Source organism: Mauremys reevesii, linkage group 2 (genome assembly GCF_016161935.1).
Source record: "Mauremys reevesii isolate NIE-2019 linkage group 2, ASM1616193v1, whole genome shotgun sequence".
NCBI classification, from domain to species: Eukaryota; Metazoa; Chordata; order Testudines; family Geoemydidae; genus Mauremys; species Mauremys reevesii.
Window position 1 is genome coordinate 124,165,384 of NC_052624.1, and position 16,229 is coordinate 124,181,612.

A 16,229-nucleotide genomic window follows, 5' to 3' on the forward strand; every position below is an offset into this window, starting at 1 on the left:
TCTGGACAGTGATCCATTATAAAAAACTGGGGCCCTGCTTCAACACATAATCTTTAACATATAAGTAGTTTCATTGAAGTTAATGGGACTAAACAATGTTCTGCACACACTTGCACCATTTTGGTGGTCTGTGTGACACCTACTGTATTATGAAGTATAGGGAACGGCCCTGCAGCCTGTTCCAACAGCTTGATAATTGACCTACATGATGACTGGGAACTACATGCTCCTCTTTCTGAAGACTGCACAGGCATCTAGCTTTTCCACACACTTTAGGGATCTCTTGCCCATGCATTTCAGGTATTTTGTACTCTGAGACCTGGCAATGAGGGAAGAAGCCACACAGACAGCATTTGCACCCCTTTACTTTTCAGGCCTTTGTCATGGTCTTGAAAGGAAGAGACACAAGTGCTGCCAAGCAGTAACTGTATTTTAGGATTTAAGAAGTCCCCAATCTCCTTCTGGTGTTTCCAATATAATCCAAATGTAAATAAACAGAATGAAGAAATTTAGAAGTAGTTTAGAGCCATTATTGTAGTCTGCATCTAAATAGCAATGGATGGCTAGAACTCTGTAGTGTTCTAGGGACGGGAGATCCTAGCCCTGATATGCAACCAAAGTTCTGCTCTACCTCCAATCAGCAATGAGAGAAGGAATATCTTTCAGTGCATATTGGTGAGCAAATAAGTTCATAAGAATAGGAAGGGGAAAAAAGAACTACAGGGTAGCTCATTTAATTTGGGAAAAGTGTATATAACAGAGCAGGAGAACCCAATAGGTTACCATATAAAAGTCAAAAGCAGAAACCCTAACTTTGAGGAACTGTAGAAGAAAGTCGAGAAAAGGACAAGGAATAAAATAACCAGTACAAACCTTTGATATGTACTAGATGCTTCTGAGCAAATCATACTCTCCTTTCTTCTTCCACATTCACACTGAAGATCAACCTGTTATGCCATGAAAGCAGTAAATCATTTTTTTCCTCTTTATTTGTAACAAATATATCAGAAACCTAGTCTTCCAAAACATTATACTGACTTAAAAAAATAATGATCTTGAAAAATCATTTTTTTTTATACTAAAAAATCAATTGATTTTTGTAAATAGTTTCTACGGTGACATGAGCTAAAGAAAGAAAAGAAAGATTACTTACCTTCTGTAACTAGAGTTTTTCTTCAAGTTGTTTGGTCCCTATGTGTATTTCACTGTGGGTACACATGCACTCCATGTGACCAAGACTGAAGATTCTTGCTAGTGGCATATGTTGGTCTGTGCCTGCGCTCTTGCTTGCCTCATGCTCTGACCCGAGGGCATAAGAGGTGGTATGGACCAACTGCCGCTCCACTTCCTTCTCTACCACATATAGTCTATGCCTTGAAGAAGAGGGGAAGGAGGACAGGGGGTTGGACTAGATGACCTCCTGAGGTCCCTTCCAACCCTGAGATTCTATGATTCTATGATTCTAATGGAATACAGAGAGGGAACACACATCACAAATAACTCTGGTTATAGACGATAGGTAACCATTCCTCTTTCTTTGAATGCTGGTCGCTATGTGTATTTCCCTGTGGGTGACTGACAAATAGTATTCAAGAAGAAGGGGTGTGTGAGATGGTATTGTGGTATTGAGGACTGAAGGACCATGGTCCTAAAGGATGCATCAGCTGAAGAGGTGTGCACCAGGGTGCAGACTCCTTTGATGGTATGAACAGAACTCCACATGACTGCTTTACATAAGTCAACAATGAAGCTACTGAAGCAGCATTTGGTCTGGTGGAGAGGGCCTTCACTCTGTGCAGTGGAGGAGTTTTCAACAACTGGCAACAGAGCAAGGTAAACCTCAATATCCACTTCATCTTTACAATGAGATTGCTTGCCTTCTCATGTGTTCTGCAATGCTAACAAAGAGCCTGGGTGACCTCCAAAAGGAGTTTGTTCTTTGAAGATAGAATACCAATGCCTGAGACACATCCAGGGAATGGAGTCTCTGTTCCGCATTGGTGGTATGAGGTTTAGGGTAAGTGTATGGACTGATGCATGTAAAAATTGGAAACTACTCTGGGGACAAATTTATGGAAACCTTATCTTTATGGAATATGGTCTAAGGTGGATTGGCTATTAGGGCCCCCAATTCGCTTACCTTTCTAGCTGAAGTGATGGCCACCAGAAAGGTTTGAGTAAATCTTTAAAAAAGCAACCAGTAACTGGATGCATGAAGATGGAACAGTTGTTGGTCAGAGGATGGCAAGCACTGATCACTGCCAAATAAACGCATAGCAAGCTAATGGAAAGCTAGAGGATTTCAAGGTCAGTAGACAGTCCAAAATAGTAGCAATATTAATTTCCCCTCAGACATATGGTAGTGTAGGACCCAACCACAGAATCTTTTCCACTTAGCGAAGAAACACTTGCTGGTGGACTCTTTCCAGCAGTTACTAAGAATGACTAACAGCTGCCAAACATTTCTACTCTAGGTTTGATGCCTATCCAAATACTGCGCTGTGAGGTGAAGCCGGTCCTGGATTTGGATGTCTGAGCCTGCTCTTGTCCTGTATCAGGATATCTCGGAAGGGTTGAATGCTGACTGGCGGATGGGATGACAGCCGAAGAATGGGAAACCAAAATTGTCTTGGCCACCTGGTAGTGATAAGGATGACTGCCACATCCTCCCAGATCTTCCTGAGAATTTGAAGTAGGAGTGGGATGGGGGAAAATGCGTACAGCAGACTGCCTGACCATGGGATTAGAAGGGCATCATCTCTGCTCTGTTCCTCTGCCCCCTTGCGCAGCGCATTGTTTGTTGTCCTGCAACACCAATAGGTCTAGAAATGGGGATCCCCATTGTTGGAATATGTCTCCTACCACTAAGTCATGAATCTCCCAATTGCATTCTGTCGAAAAGTGACAGCTAAGGCTTTCTATTAGAGTACTGTGTATTACAAAGAAGTGTACTGCTGACAGCATAATTTGATGATGAATACACCAATAATGGGTGGACCATCTCTATACAAAGGGGTGTAGATCTTGCTTCCCCTACCCTTTGCTTGTTCATATAGAATACAGTTATGTTGCCCAACATTACCTGAACATGTTGGGAGTGGATAAATGGTAAGAACCATATGCAGACCTCCTGAACTGCTTTCAGTTCCAGAAGATTTATATCAGAGGGGCAGCTGTGCTAGCCCTGGTCTACACTGGGAGGGAGGGGGGGAAGATTGATCTAAGTTATGCAACTTCAGCTACATAGCTGAAGTCGACGTACTTAGATCGACTTACCGTGGTGTCTTCACCACGGTGAGTCAACTGCTGCAGCTCCCCCACCGACTTTGCCTGCACCTCTTGCGGAATGGGAGAGGGCTCGGGGGTCCATTTATCGCATTTAGACTAGACACGATAAATCGATCCCGCTGGATCGCTCGCTGGCCACCAATCCGGCGGGTAGTGTAGATGTACCCTTAGTCTGTATCCACAAAAACAAGGAGTCCGGTGACACATTAAAGATTAAACAGATTTATATGCATCCTCAACTCAGGACGGGTCAATGTTCCTTCTACTGTGTGTTTGTTCAGATGAGTACCCAGGTCTTTGAAATAGGCATCTGCCACCAGTGTCTTCTGAGGAGTGGGGAAGTGAGGGAACTCCTATACACAGCTGTTCTTTGTCCTGCCACCAAGCTACAGAGTCATGTACACTGTGAAGGATCATAACAAACCTTGTCCAGGCAGTGCTTACTTGACACGTAAACTGTCTGAAGCCAGGCTTGTAGGCAGCAGAGTTGTAATCTTACAAATGGGGTCCTAAGTGCAAGATGCCATGTGACCCAGGAGGACGAGGCATGTCTGAACCGATGTCAGTGGACTCTTTCTGAGCTGATTAATCAGAATGTTCATGAACCTGTCCATGGGGAGATAAATTCTGGCTCTGCGTGAGTCTAGAGTTCCTCTGATGAAATCTATGGTCTGTGTTGGAGTTAACGTGGACTTTTCTACATTTATGCAGATTCTTAGAGATGTTCAGAGAGTGAGTAAGGATGAGGTTGATGAGGGTGCCTTCCGACAAGACTTTCCCATAAGAAATATACGGATATGGGCTATTGAGTTCTGCTACTACTGAACATGGATATGGACGGAAGCTTGCTGCTACTTCTGGAAGCACTTTTATGAATACTCAGGGTGTTGTTGCTAATTCAAAGGGAAGCACCCTGTACTGAGAGTGGTTCGTACCTACCACTCAGGAAATAGGCACCTTGATGTCAAGAGTTGTGAATAATTTTTTTCTGTTCAGATAGGATTATTGATGCCAGAGTGACCATTCTGAATCTTAATTTTCAAACAAAGAAACTTAGGTAATGGAGGTCTCCATCCTCCTGTTTTCTTGGGGATCATTAAATATTTGGAATAAAAACTGTTTCCCTGGTGCTGAGCTGGCACCTGCTCTATGGATCCTTGATGAAGTAGAGAGTGTACTTCCTGTAAGAGTGCTCCTTCATGAGAGTGGTCCCTGAAAAGGGCGAGGAAGGGGATTTTGGAGGGGGAGGGGAAAGGAACCATTGTGCAATCAAAGCAGATGACATAGAAGACCCTTCCATCTGCTATGATTGCTATATATGGAAAAATTGGGCCAGCTAGCCACCAAATCAAATTTCAGGGGTGGGAGAACATGGCCTCTGGGTGAGTTGGCTGCTCTTGGAGGTCCTGTCAAAAGTATTTCTTGCCTGATAGTTGAGGATGGAAAGAGTATGGAAGGAGCAGCATCTGCTTGGGTCTTCGCACACTCTGCCTCTTTTGTGGCAGTTTGTATCCTTTCCAGTGTAGAAGGGCTGAGCTGGTGGTCTAGGTTTGTAGGATTATTTGCTATATTTCCTTCTAAGAACTGGTCTATATAAATCCAGGGAGCAGAGTGTCACCTTCAAGTCTTTTAATGGGGGTAATGACTCATCAGTCTTTTGGCTGAATACGCTGTCTCCTTCAACTGTAAGTACTCCACAGTGACCAGGACTTCTCTGGGGAATCCTGAGGCATGAAGCCAGTTTTATCCTCACACCACAATGTTGGTAGCCATTGATCTAGAAGCTGTATCAGCCATGTCTACCGCTGCCAGGAGGGATGATAGAGCCACCAATCTACCTTATTCAATAAAGGGCCTGGAATTCCCTCCCCAACAAAGGCAGAGCACTTGTCTCTAAACTCCTAAAACTTGGAATAGTCGGCAAAATGATACTTTTCCAGAAGCACTTGGATACTGGCTTTGTGGAACTGCAAGCTTGTTGATATAAATTCCCTCCTGCCCAGAAGGTCCAGACATTTCACCTCCTTTTCTGAAGGGCAGATCTGCTTTACTGTTATCTACTCCTTTGTGTGGCAGCTTGCACCACAAGCAGTTTGAGGCATGATGGAGTAGGAAAAAAAAACTCTGCTCCCTTAGATGGGACAAATATCTTTTCTCTGACCTCTTACATGTAGGTGCACATATAGTTGGAGTATGCCTCACCACCTTGGCTAGGATAGACTTGTTCACTGGGTGCACCATCTTACTCCATCCAACACTTTGGAGAATATCCAGCAGTTTGTGGGATAACTCCTGGACCTCCTCCTGAGGGAATCATCTCAGCCACCCTTAATAGACTCCTGGAACTGTCTGTGGTCATCTGATGGAGACGACAATGACACAGCAACCACTTTGTTAGGGGAGGAAGATGATATACCCGATGGGATGGGTGGTACCACAAGATCCAGTTCTTTTCCCCCTTCTTCTATGGGTTCTAGAAGGAGCTTGGGATGGTATCTTGTGAAAGGGGGGATGATGTGATTCTTTGTGTGACTGCACTCGCTCTGGATAATGGGTATATGGGTTCCATGGTTCCCACTATGGACAGTGATATGGGTCCATCATGGGTTGTCAACATCTCCCTGTTGAGAACCAGTGCTGAAATGATGGGAGAATGTGGACTGGACTAGATAGTGATATCCTCGGTATCTTCTCTCCAGATGGAGGATGATGGTATTTGTCTCCTCATACTTGAGCTCATGTAGGAAGTCTTTTGGAAGTCTTAGATTCCAAATGCAAACATGACAGTACCATCAGTGCATGTGGCTCTTAGACTTATTTGGTACTGGAGGTCGAGACTCATGGCATTTCTCTTTGCTCAGCACTGATGGCAAAGTGGTAGTGGCTGGAGAAGTGTTAGTCTTCTGAGCCTCAGAATAAGTACTGTGGGTCTTTGGGGATTTGGAACCAGAGTGTGATGATTCAAATGACAATTGGGGACGGGACTTAGAAGAGTTTTCTCTCGAGCACAGAGATTGCTTCTCTTGAGTGGAGGAGTCCTTAACTGTATTCCTATTCACCCAGGTATCAAAAATGATGGTAACTGGGGACATGCTTCTCAATACCTTTGACCAATATACGGGAGGGCTGCCTGGCCTGCATCAGACTGAGGTTTCATTGCCTGCTCCATAAAATGTATTCTGAACCTAAAGTCCTACACCTGGCAGGTCCAGCTAGGAAAGGAGTAGCAGATACTGCACCTGGTAGAGAGATGTACTTCTCCCAGGAGCACAGACACTTCTGATGATTGTTACTGAGTGGGAAGGCTCATGGGCAGGAGAGGCAGTTTTTGAATCCCAGTACTCCCGACATAGCTCAATCTTCATGCTGGGAAGATGGTGGAGAGACAGGGTTGGGGAAAATACTCGAAAAGGGAAAAAAGCCTCCCCAGTCCCTAGCTAATTATACTAAAATAATACACTAAGAAAAAATATTTTAAAACTATTTACAGATAAAGTTGAAGGAAGAACACTGAGGACACTAGAGTGTTCCATCTCAGACCACGCAGCTGTAAGAAGGTGGTGGTTGGCTGCATTGTCTCTTACAACCCACAGTACAAGAAGGATGTGGAAAAATTGGAGAGTCCAGTGGAGGGCAATAAAAATGATTAGGGGGCTGGAGCACATGACTTATGAGGAGAGGCTGAGGGAACTGGGATTATTTAGTCTGCAGAAGAGAAGAACAATGGGGGATTTGATAGCTGCTTTCAACTACCTGAAAGGGGGTTCCAAAGAGGATGGATCTAGACTGTTCTCAGTGGTACCAGATGACAGAACAAGGAGTAGTGGTCTCAAGTTGCAGTGGGGGAGGTTTGGGTTGGATATTAGGAAAAACTTTTTCACTAGGAGAGTGGTGAAGTGCTGGAATGGGTTACCTAGGGAAGTGGTGGAATCTTTTTCCTTAGAAGGTTTTTGAGATCAGGCTTGACAAAGCCCTGGCTGGGAAGATTTAGTTGGGATTGGTCCTGCTTTGAGCAGGGGGTTGGACTAGATGACCTCCTGAGGTCCCTTCCAACCTTGATATTCTATGATTCTAACCTAGGTTCAGAGCATGAGGAGAACAAGAGTGCAGCTATGGACGAATGGACACTAGTAGCAAGATCTTTCAATCTCAGGCTCATCAAACACATGTACTCACAGTGGAATACACATAAGGAATAGCACTCGAAGAACCACCATTTTCATTGGGAGATTTGGGTGGTTATTTTGTTCACATCTACTATAGTGAAATATATATATTTTGATTTTCCCTGCTTCTGAGCAAAGATCAGATGTGTGTGTGTGTGTTCGGAGTCTATTCTATGTGGTTGCCCCCAGCAGGCTGCTCTATGTTACGTCATTAGCTTAAGTTCACTATGATTTTGCATCAATCGAGGACAAATTCAACTCTCCTCTGCCACATCTCCTTACCCAGGCCAAACCCCCACAAGCAATAGAGAGCTAGCTTATGCAGGAGCAAAAAGTGAATGGATCACATCTGAGGATCTGGGACAAATATTTTAACAGACAGAAATCTGGCAGGTACTTTTGCTCAAACTACTAGCCATTCTACTAGTGGAAATTTTGAAAAACAAAACCATGAAATACATAATACTTTATGACATATTAATATACCAAAACTTGTATACTGATAGTATGCATTATCTTGAAAGTTTCTATGTCAGTATTTTAATTTTTTTTTATAATCGTTCATTGACTGAAACCTCTTAATTCACAGACAGACAAATTGCACACTATGTTCTGTGTTCCAGAGCCATCACCTTTGTGTTGCAAGAAGTTGTAGGACAGGGTAAAGATGGATGGCATGGAGCCATACAGGGATGATTACAGTATAGTCTCAGATGAGTACATGGCTGTTTGCACTCTTCATCTATGAGACACACCCCTTTGTGACAAATCCTTTTACATTTGTGCATTCCACATTTTAACATTTGATTGCAGCGAAGACCACAAGAGATGTCAGTGAGATGACAGGGAATATTGTACCGCAGCTGAAAAGGAAAAAGACGTTATAACTAACAGTGAATGTGTTATTGTAAAGATACTTTTAATCATGTTTATATTTTAATATAGCATAGATGTTTAGAAGAAAATTATCTATGGTTTTGCACTAAGCACTTTGCAATCTATTTTAAGCCCAAACCTGAGTATATATGTCATGTCATACTTGAAAATACTGCATCAAGTCTGTACACATGTGGTCTAAAGAAAGCAAAACTGCATCTGATCATTTTAAACTGCATGAAACAGTGTACTTACAAACACTATCAGCATAGTCTCTGTGGGTATCAATTTTGTGGCTACTTGGGGAGTAGTCTTAGAAAAGTAAATATTAAGTACTTACTCTAAGTTACAAAGTAACGTGTAGTTTAGCAAGAACAGCCCACATAAAGCTATCGCTCATTTGTAATTAAAAATGTCATTTGTAATTTGCTCAATAGCAGCCACACTTACTTCATGTTTGCCCATACACCATTTTTGAGTGAGGTATGTACAGGGTGGGCACTTCTCTTCACTATGGCAGGTATGGTACACTGCAGGCATAGGAATACAAAAATCAGGAAACAATTCTTAAATACTTTTGTTCACTCAGACATTTTAGATATATTACAGAGCCTTTTATATTCTAATTTATTCTTTCTGAATTTACGTTTGTGTGGTATTCTATAATGTTTAAATTCTTTAAAATCAGGATGACATGTTAGCTGCATAGACATTCCTCCCTTCTTGGAGTTCCTGCGCCGAATGGTAGACATTTTGAGTATTAGCTTTAAGAGCAGTGGTTTTCAACCCATGGTCCACAGTCCCTGAAGGGGTCCGCAGACTATATCTAAGATTTCCAAAGGGTCTCCAAATGAAAAAAGGTTGAAAACTACTGTTCTAGAGCATGGCACAAGAAAGCATTTGTCAGTGATTTGATCAATTTGTTCTGTACTATGCTTTGTATCAATAACATTTTCTACAGATATGGCTAAAAAATTCTTCAAAAAAAACTTTGGATGGTGTATGAAACCTCATTTTTCCTGGAAAAAAAGTACCATTATATTCATGGAAAGGAAAGATTTAAATGTACCTAATCTGGTTTATCTTTTGAACAGCTGTTATAAACAGATAGTTAAGGGTTAATGTCTCTTTTACCTGTAAAGGGTTAAGAAGCTCAGTAAACCTGGCTGACACCTGACCAGAGGACCAATAAGGGGACAAGATACTTTCAAATCTTGGTGGAGGGAAGTCTTTTGTTTGTGCTCTTTGTTTGGGGGTTGTTTGTTCTCGGGACTGAGAGGGACCAGACATCAATCCAGGCTCTCCAAATCTTTCTGAATCAGTCTCTCATGTTTCAAACTTGTAAGTAATAGCCAGGCAAGGCGTGTTAGTCTTATTTTTGTTTTCTCACTTGTAAATGTTCCTTTTTGCTGAGAGGATTTTACCTCTGTTTGCTGTAACTTTGAACCTAAGGCTAGAGGGGGGTTCCTCTGGGCTATCTGAATCTGATTACCCTGTAAAATATTTTCCATCCTGATTTTACAGAGATGATTTTTACCCTTCTTTTTCTTTAATTAAAAGTTTTCTTTTTAAGAACCTGATTGATTTTTTTCCCCTTGTGTTAAGATCCAAAGGGATTGGATCTGGACTCACCAGGAATTGGTGGGAGAAGGGAGGGGGGATGGTTAATTTCTCCTTGTGTTAAGATCCAAGGGGTTGGATCGGTGTCACCAGGAACTTGGTGGAAAAGCCTCAAGGCTATCCAGGGAGGGGAAAGTTTTGGGGGGAAAGGGAGTGTGCCAGACACTGGAATTCTGGCTGGTGGCAGTGTTACCGGATCTAAGCTTGTAATTAAGCTTAGAGGTGTCCATGCAGGTCCCCACATCTGTACCCTAAAGTTCAGAGTGGGGGAGGAACCTTGACAACAGCAAACAATAAATCTGAGAACACAGAAAAATTTAGACCCTAGACAATTTAAAAAAGTTATGTGGGCAAACCTATGACTTACCTGGATGATCACATTCATGTGGTCTGGTACATGAGTTTTTACATTCTGGTGGCTGAGTACCACAAGGAACAGGAGGATAAATTACCGACTCACCACAGTAACAAGTTAGTTCATCAAAACCTGACAAAGCAAAACAAACCAAACAACTAATAAATAGAGTTTAAAAAATATTACCTTGGTTAAAAAAAAATCCAGCTTAAGAAAGTTAAAAGAGCAATAAAAAAAATAAGAAATTATTTAACAAATGGGAAAAAAAGAGAGAAAAACAGTAATTAATACAAATCAGTTAAAAATATAGGCAATTGATATTAGAAGTTAAAGGTATGTATGGCCAATATGATTAAAATCAGTAAGAAAGGTTTTCAAAAAAAAATCAGGAACAAAACACATTTCAGCAAGGATATAGATCCATTACTAGATGAAAATAAAACTGAATAAGGAGGTACACAATACAAACGTGTTCAATAAATATTTCTGTTCTGTATTTGGAGTCAAACTGGATAATGTATTTATATTATATAATGATGAAATCCTTTTTAATCCAACAGTAACTAAAGAGCATGTTGTACAGCAGCTACTAAAGTTAAAGATTTTTAAAATGGCAGGTCCTTTAAATTAGCGGAACTTTAAGTACTGTACTCATGTTAAGACCTAAGGCAAACAGGAGAGGCTAAGGGGAGTTTGAGTAGCAGCTGCAGAACCTCCAATTTGATTTGACTTAGTGAGTTGCATGTTTGATATGTTTGTCTCTCTCAGTGCCATGTGACTGGGGATCTGGGCCTTTTGTTCAGGCTAGGTTATTGAAGTCTGAGCTGTTAATCCTTCCCTGTTAACAAGGAGCCACACTGACTTGCTACACTAGGTATATAAACTAGTTGCAAAACCAACTCCTGAGTGAGGAAACAACACATGCTAATGGGAGTCTGAGTGAGTGTAAGAGCTTTTTCTCCAAGTACAGTTCTACATAAGCAACGATGCTGACCAATGATGGAACAGTTATTATGACACATCCCTTACAGGCCACATTCTGTTTCCTGCCTGTCGACAGAAGAGGCTCTCTGTGCATAAAGTTCAAGTTGATGGCTGCATTACAGAAAAATATTTGTCATCTTGGTGTGTAGCTAATAACCCGCTGTACTATGAGAGTTGCCTTACCAAGTGTGGGGTCAGTCTAATGAGACAATTCAATTAACAGTAGAATACCACGGGAGGAAAAAAATCACTGTTATAGTGGTAATGAGAGTGGCCCATTTCAAACAGTTGACAAGAAGATGTGAGTAACAGTAGGGGGAAATTAGGTTTTGTAATGACCCATCCATTCCCAGTCTTTATTCACAGGGCTTTGTAGCGGAGCCCGGAGCTGGAGCAGTAGGTTTTTACCCGGAGCTGGAGCGGAGCAATTAAAAAATCTGATTGCTCCAAATCACTGTTTATTCAGGCCTAATTTGATGGTGTCCAGTTTCCAAATTAATTCCAGTTCTTCAGTTTCACATTGGAGTCTGTTTTTAAAGTTTTTTGGTTGAAGAATTGCCACTTTTACATCTGTTGTTGAATGACCTGGGAGACTGAAGTGCTCTCCTACTGGTTTTTGAATGTTATAATTCCTGATGTCAGATTTGTGTCCATTTATTCTTTCGTGTAGAGACTATCCGGGTGGCCAATGTACATGGCATGCTGGCACATGATGGCATATATCACATTGGTAGATGTGCAGGTAAATGAGCCCCTGATGGTGTGGCTGATGGGGTTAGGTCCTATGATGGTGTCCCTTGAATAGATATGCTGAAAGAGTTGAAGAAGTAGAAGTCACCTACTACAAGACAGGCCCAACAAAGAAAGTAACAGAACACCACTAGCCATCACCTACAACCCTCAACTAAAACCTCTCCAGCGCATCACCAACGATCTACAACCTATCCTGAAGGAAGATCCCTCACTCTCTCAGACCTTGGGAGATACACCAGTCTTCGCTTAAAGACAACCCACCAACCTGAAGCAAATACTCACCAGCAACTACACACCACACAAGAAAAAATACTAACCCAGGAACCAAACCCTGAAACAAACCCCTGCAATAACTCTGTCTGCATATCTATTCAAGGGACACCATCATAGGACCTAACCACATCAACCACACCATCAGCAAGATGTCAAGCAAAGAAAGAAGCAAGGAAGATTCTATACAGACAGAAGCTAAGAGACATTCTCTCCTGCTTCTGACTCTGTAGAAAGTCTCGTGCTGCTTTTCCCCTTGCTTAGAAAACTGATATCAAATTACTTTGACAAGATCTTAAACAAGACTACAATTCTGGTTGATGCAAGGTCAAGTACATTCAATATACAGATTGTGGCTGTGACCAGAAGGGAATGAAGGGGATGCAGGAGAGAGACTGAGGGGAATCCAGAGAAATGCACAAAGGGACCTTTATAACTGGAGTTCTTTGAGATGCACAGTCCCTATCTGTATTCCACTGTAGGTATACATGTGCTCCGTGTGCCTGAGACCAGAGAATTCTTGCAAGTAGTCTCTGTTGGTCCATGCCCAAGCCAGTGCTATCCTTGTGCTCTGTACTGAGGGCATAAAGAATGAGGCAGGGCAAACCAACTGGCTCTTCCATTCCATTGTCTATGGCAAAGCCAGTCATGATCTGAAGCAGAGAAGGAGAGTGGATAGTGGAATACAGATAGGGACCACATACCTTGAATAACTCCAGTTACTTCCCTTTCTTCTTCGAGTGCATATTCTACTGTAAGTGACTGATAAAATAGTACCTAGAGAGGAGGAGGGTACAAGGATGTATGTAGAACCACTGCCACAAAGCATGGGTCAGCGGAGCAGTCTTGTTCCAAGGCATAATGTCCCATGAATGTGTAGATGGAACTCCATGTAACTGCACTGCAAATATCAAGCAGGGATACCTCCTGAAGTGATGCCACTGATGCCCCTTATGCAGGGGCGGCTCTAGGCACCAGCAAACCAAGCTGTTGCCTAGGGCAGCCAAATCTAGGGGGCGGCAGGCTGGGCCGGTGGACCTGCCGCAGTCATGCCTGCGGGAGGTCCACCGGAGCCGCGGACGACCGGACCTTCCGCAGGCATGACTGTGGAGGGGGCGCTTGTCCCGCGGCTTGGCTGGACCTCCCGCAGGCATGACTGCGGCAGCTCAAGTGGAGCCGCCGGACCCGCGAACCGTCCGCAGCCGTGCCCGCGGGAGGTCCGCTGTTCCCGCAGCTCCGGTGGAGCTCCCGCAGTCATGCCTGCGGCAGGTCCGCTCGTCCCGGGGCTCCGGTGGACCTGCCGCGGGAGCTCAACCGGAGCCGCGGGAAGAGGGGACCCGCCGCGGGACCGAGGAAGGGCGGCGCAGCACACCGCGCTGCCTGGGGCAGCCTATTTTCTAGAGCCGCCCCTGCCCTTATGCACCCTTGTAGAGTGAGCCCATATGGTGGAGAGAGTTGTGTCAACTATAGAGTACGATACAGTCAGAGACCCACTTAGAGATTCTCTGGGAGGATGCAGCTTGTCCTTGAACTCGTTCCACTATGGCAACCAACAGTCTAGGAGTAGGTCTACATTGCAATTAAACACCGACAGCTGGCCCCGTCAACTGACTTGGGCTCACTGGGCTCAGGCTATGGGACTGTCTAATTGCAGTGTAGATGTTTGGGCTCGAGCTTGAGCCCTGGAACTCACCCGCTTCACAGGGTCCCAGAGCCAGGGCTCCAGCCCAAGCCCAAACATCTACACCACAAATTAAATAACCCTATAGCTGAGTCAGTTGACAATGGCCAACCACAAGTGTTTAATTGCAGCATAGACATACCCTAGGAGGCTTTCTGATTGGTTTTGTTTTCAGCAGGTAAAAATCGCACATCAAGGAAATGAAGAATCCTCTCCTTGCCAGAGGCATAGGGCTTCAGGAAAACAAACCAAACAAACAAACCACTCCCCTACCCCCCAAAACACACAGGTAGGTGAACTAGCCAATTTAGGTGAAATTCCAAAAGTGAATTTTGAGTGTAGATCATAGCAAAACTTTGTCCTTATGAAACATTGCATACGGAGGATCAGTTGTCAGTGCCATGAGTTCACTTACCCTTCTGGCCAAGGTGATAGCAATGAGGAATGCTACCTGCATCAAGAGCTAAAACATGGAACACATAGCTAGTTGTTCAAAGGGTGACTTAGTGAGTGCCGAAAGTACTAAGTTAAGGTCACACTGAAGGTTTTGATTGTTTACTGGTGAAAAGATTCTCATCAGGCCTTTCAAGAATTTGGTTACTGGCTGGGTAAAGATCAAGTGACTTTCTGATGACAGATGACACATGCTGATTGCCAGTGAATTAAGGGAAATTTGCAGTGAATTAAGGGAAAGAACTGATGCCTTCACAGTAAGTCTAAAACAGCGAGACTATCTGCTGTCTCTGAAGATGTATGCTTTTGCTGGGCCCAGATAGAGAAATGTTTCCACTTAGCTAGGTAGCATTTTCTGGTGGAGTCCTTTCTGCTATTATTAAGAATGGATGCATGGTTTCACAGCAGGTACTTTCTAGGCTTGACAGCCATCCAAATGCTAAGCCATGAGATGAAGTGCTTTGGGGTTGGGATGGTAGACCCTATCATTCTCCTGAGTCAGAAGATTTGGAAAGGATTGCATGCTGATTGTTGGATGGGATGACATCTGTAGGAGGCTTAGAAACCAGAACAGTCTGGGCTGTTTGGGAGCGATGACTTATGCTTTGTCTTGATAAATCTTCTATAGAACTTGAGGTGGTATCATGATGGGAGGGGTAGGCATAGCTCAAGTAATCTGACCAGGTCAGAAGGAGAATATTGCCTCTGGAGTGCATTTCTTGAGCTCCCCTGGAGAAGTACATGTTGCATATCCTGTTTGCCTGCCCCAAATGGGGGTTCCCCACTGAGAGAAAATGCTATTCACTACTGACTAAGGCTGTCTGCCAATTAATTCTGCATTTCTGGAGAGTACACTGCCAATAGGGTAATATGATTTTTGATCTACCAGTTCCATAAGGTAACAGCTTCTACACACAGGGGGATGGATCTCACTCACCCCTGTTTATGTAGAATACAGTTATGCTGTTCAACATTATGAGTACCTGGTGAAACTGGATGAATGGTAGAAAGGCTTCCAAAACTTCCTGGACTGCCCAGAAGTCCACAAGACTGATGTGCATTCTGGGCTCTCGAGGCATCCAAGTCCCTGCACCATATGACTGTACACGTGAGCTCCCCAGCCTATCATGGAGGCATCTGTAATGATCATCCTGTCAGGTGTGGGGCTAGGAAAGGAATACATACACACACTTGTTCAGGATTTTTCCACCAAGTTAGTGAGGTCCTCACCCTGGTAGAAAGTGTCACTATGGTGTTCATGCTATGACTGATTGGTTTATATACTGTTTGGAACTAAGTGTGCAGGAAATGGAAGTGGAGTCTGGCAAACAGTGTGACATAAGTCCATGATGCATCCTGGGAGAGAAAGGAAAGTCTGAAATTATGTTCAAGAGGTGCACATTACCTGGTCTATCACGTTACTCATGGTGTGAAATCTATCCATCGGGAGATAAACCCTCACCCTGACTGAGTTGAAGATTGCTCCTATAAATTCTGAAGTCTTAGTTGGAATCAGGGTAGATTTTCCATGTTCACACAGATTCCTAGGGATGAGAGAAGGTGAAGCAGAGATGATGTTGATGTGAGGGCTCTCTCATGTGTCCTTTCAATAAGATGCAAATAGTCTAAATATAGGAAAATGGTGAAGCTGCTGCATCTGAACTATGCTGCTACTACTAGAAACACTTTGATGAAGATGCTGGGTGTGGTTGCTAGGCCAAATGGGCTCACCCTGTATTGGTACTGGTCAGGATCCACCATAAACCTGACAGAAAACTTGTGT

General features: G+C 43.4%; 1 protein-coding gene across 1 annotated transcript in view; it reads right to left on the reverse strand.

The window, feature by feature from the left end:
• The window catches only part of LOC120397510 (transcriptional repressor NF-X1-like), a 225,903-nt gene that overhangs the window by 59,518 nt on the left and 150,156 nt on the right, over window positions 1-16,229 (reverse strand). Inside the window, 4 exon segments of the mRNA XM_039523454.1 lie at window positions 874-947; window positions 8,087-8,317; window positions 8,781-8,860; window positions 10,318-10,437. Coding sequence (XP_039379388.1) covers window positions 874-947; window positions 8,087-8,317; window positions 8,781-8,860; window positions 10,318-10,437 — 505 coding nt within the window.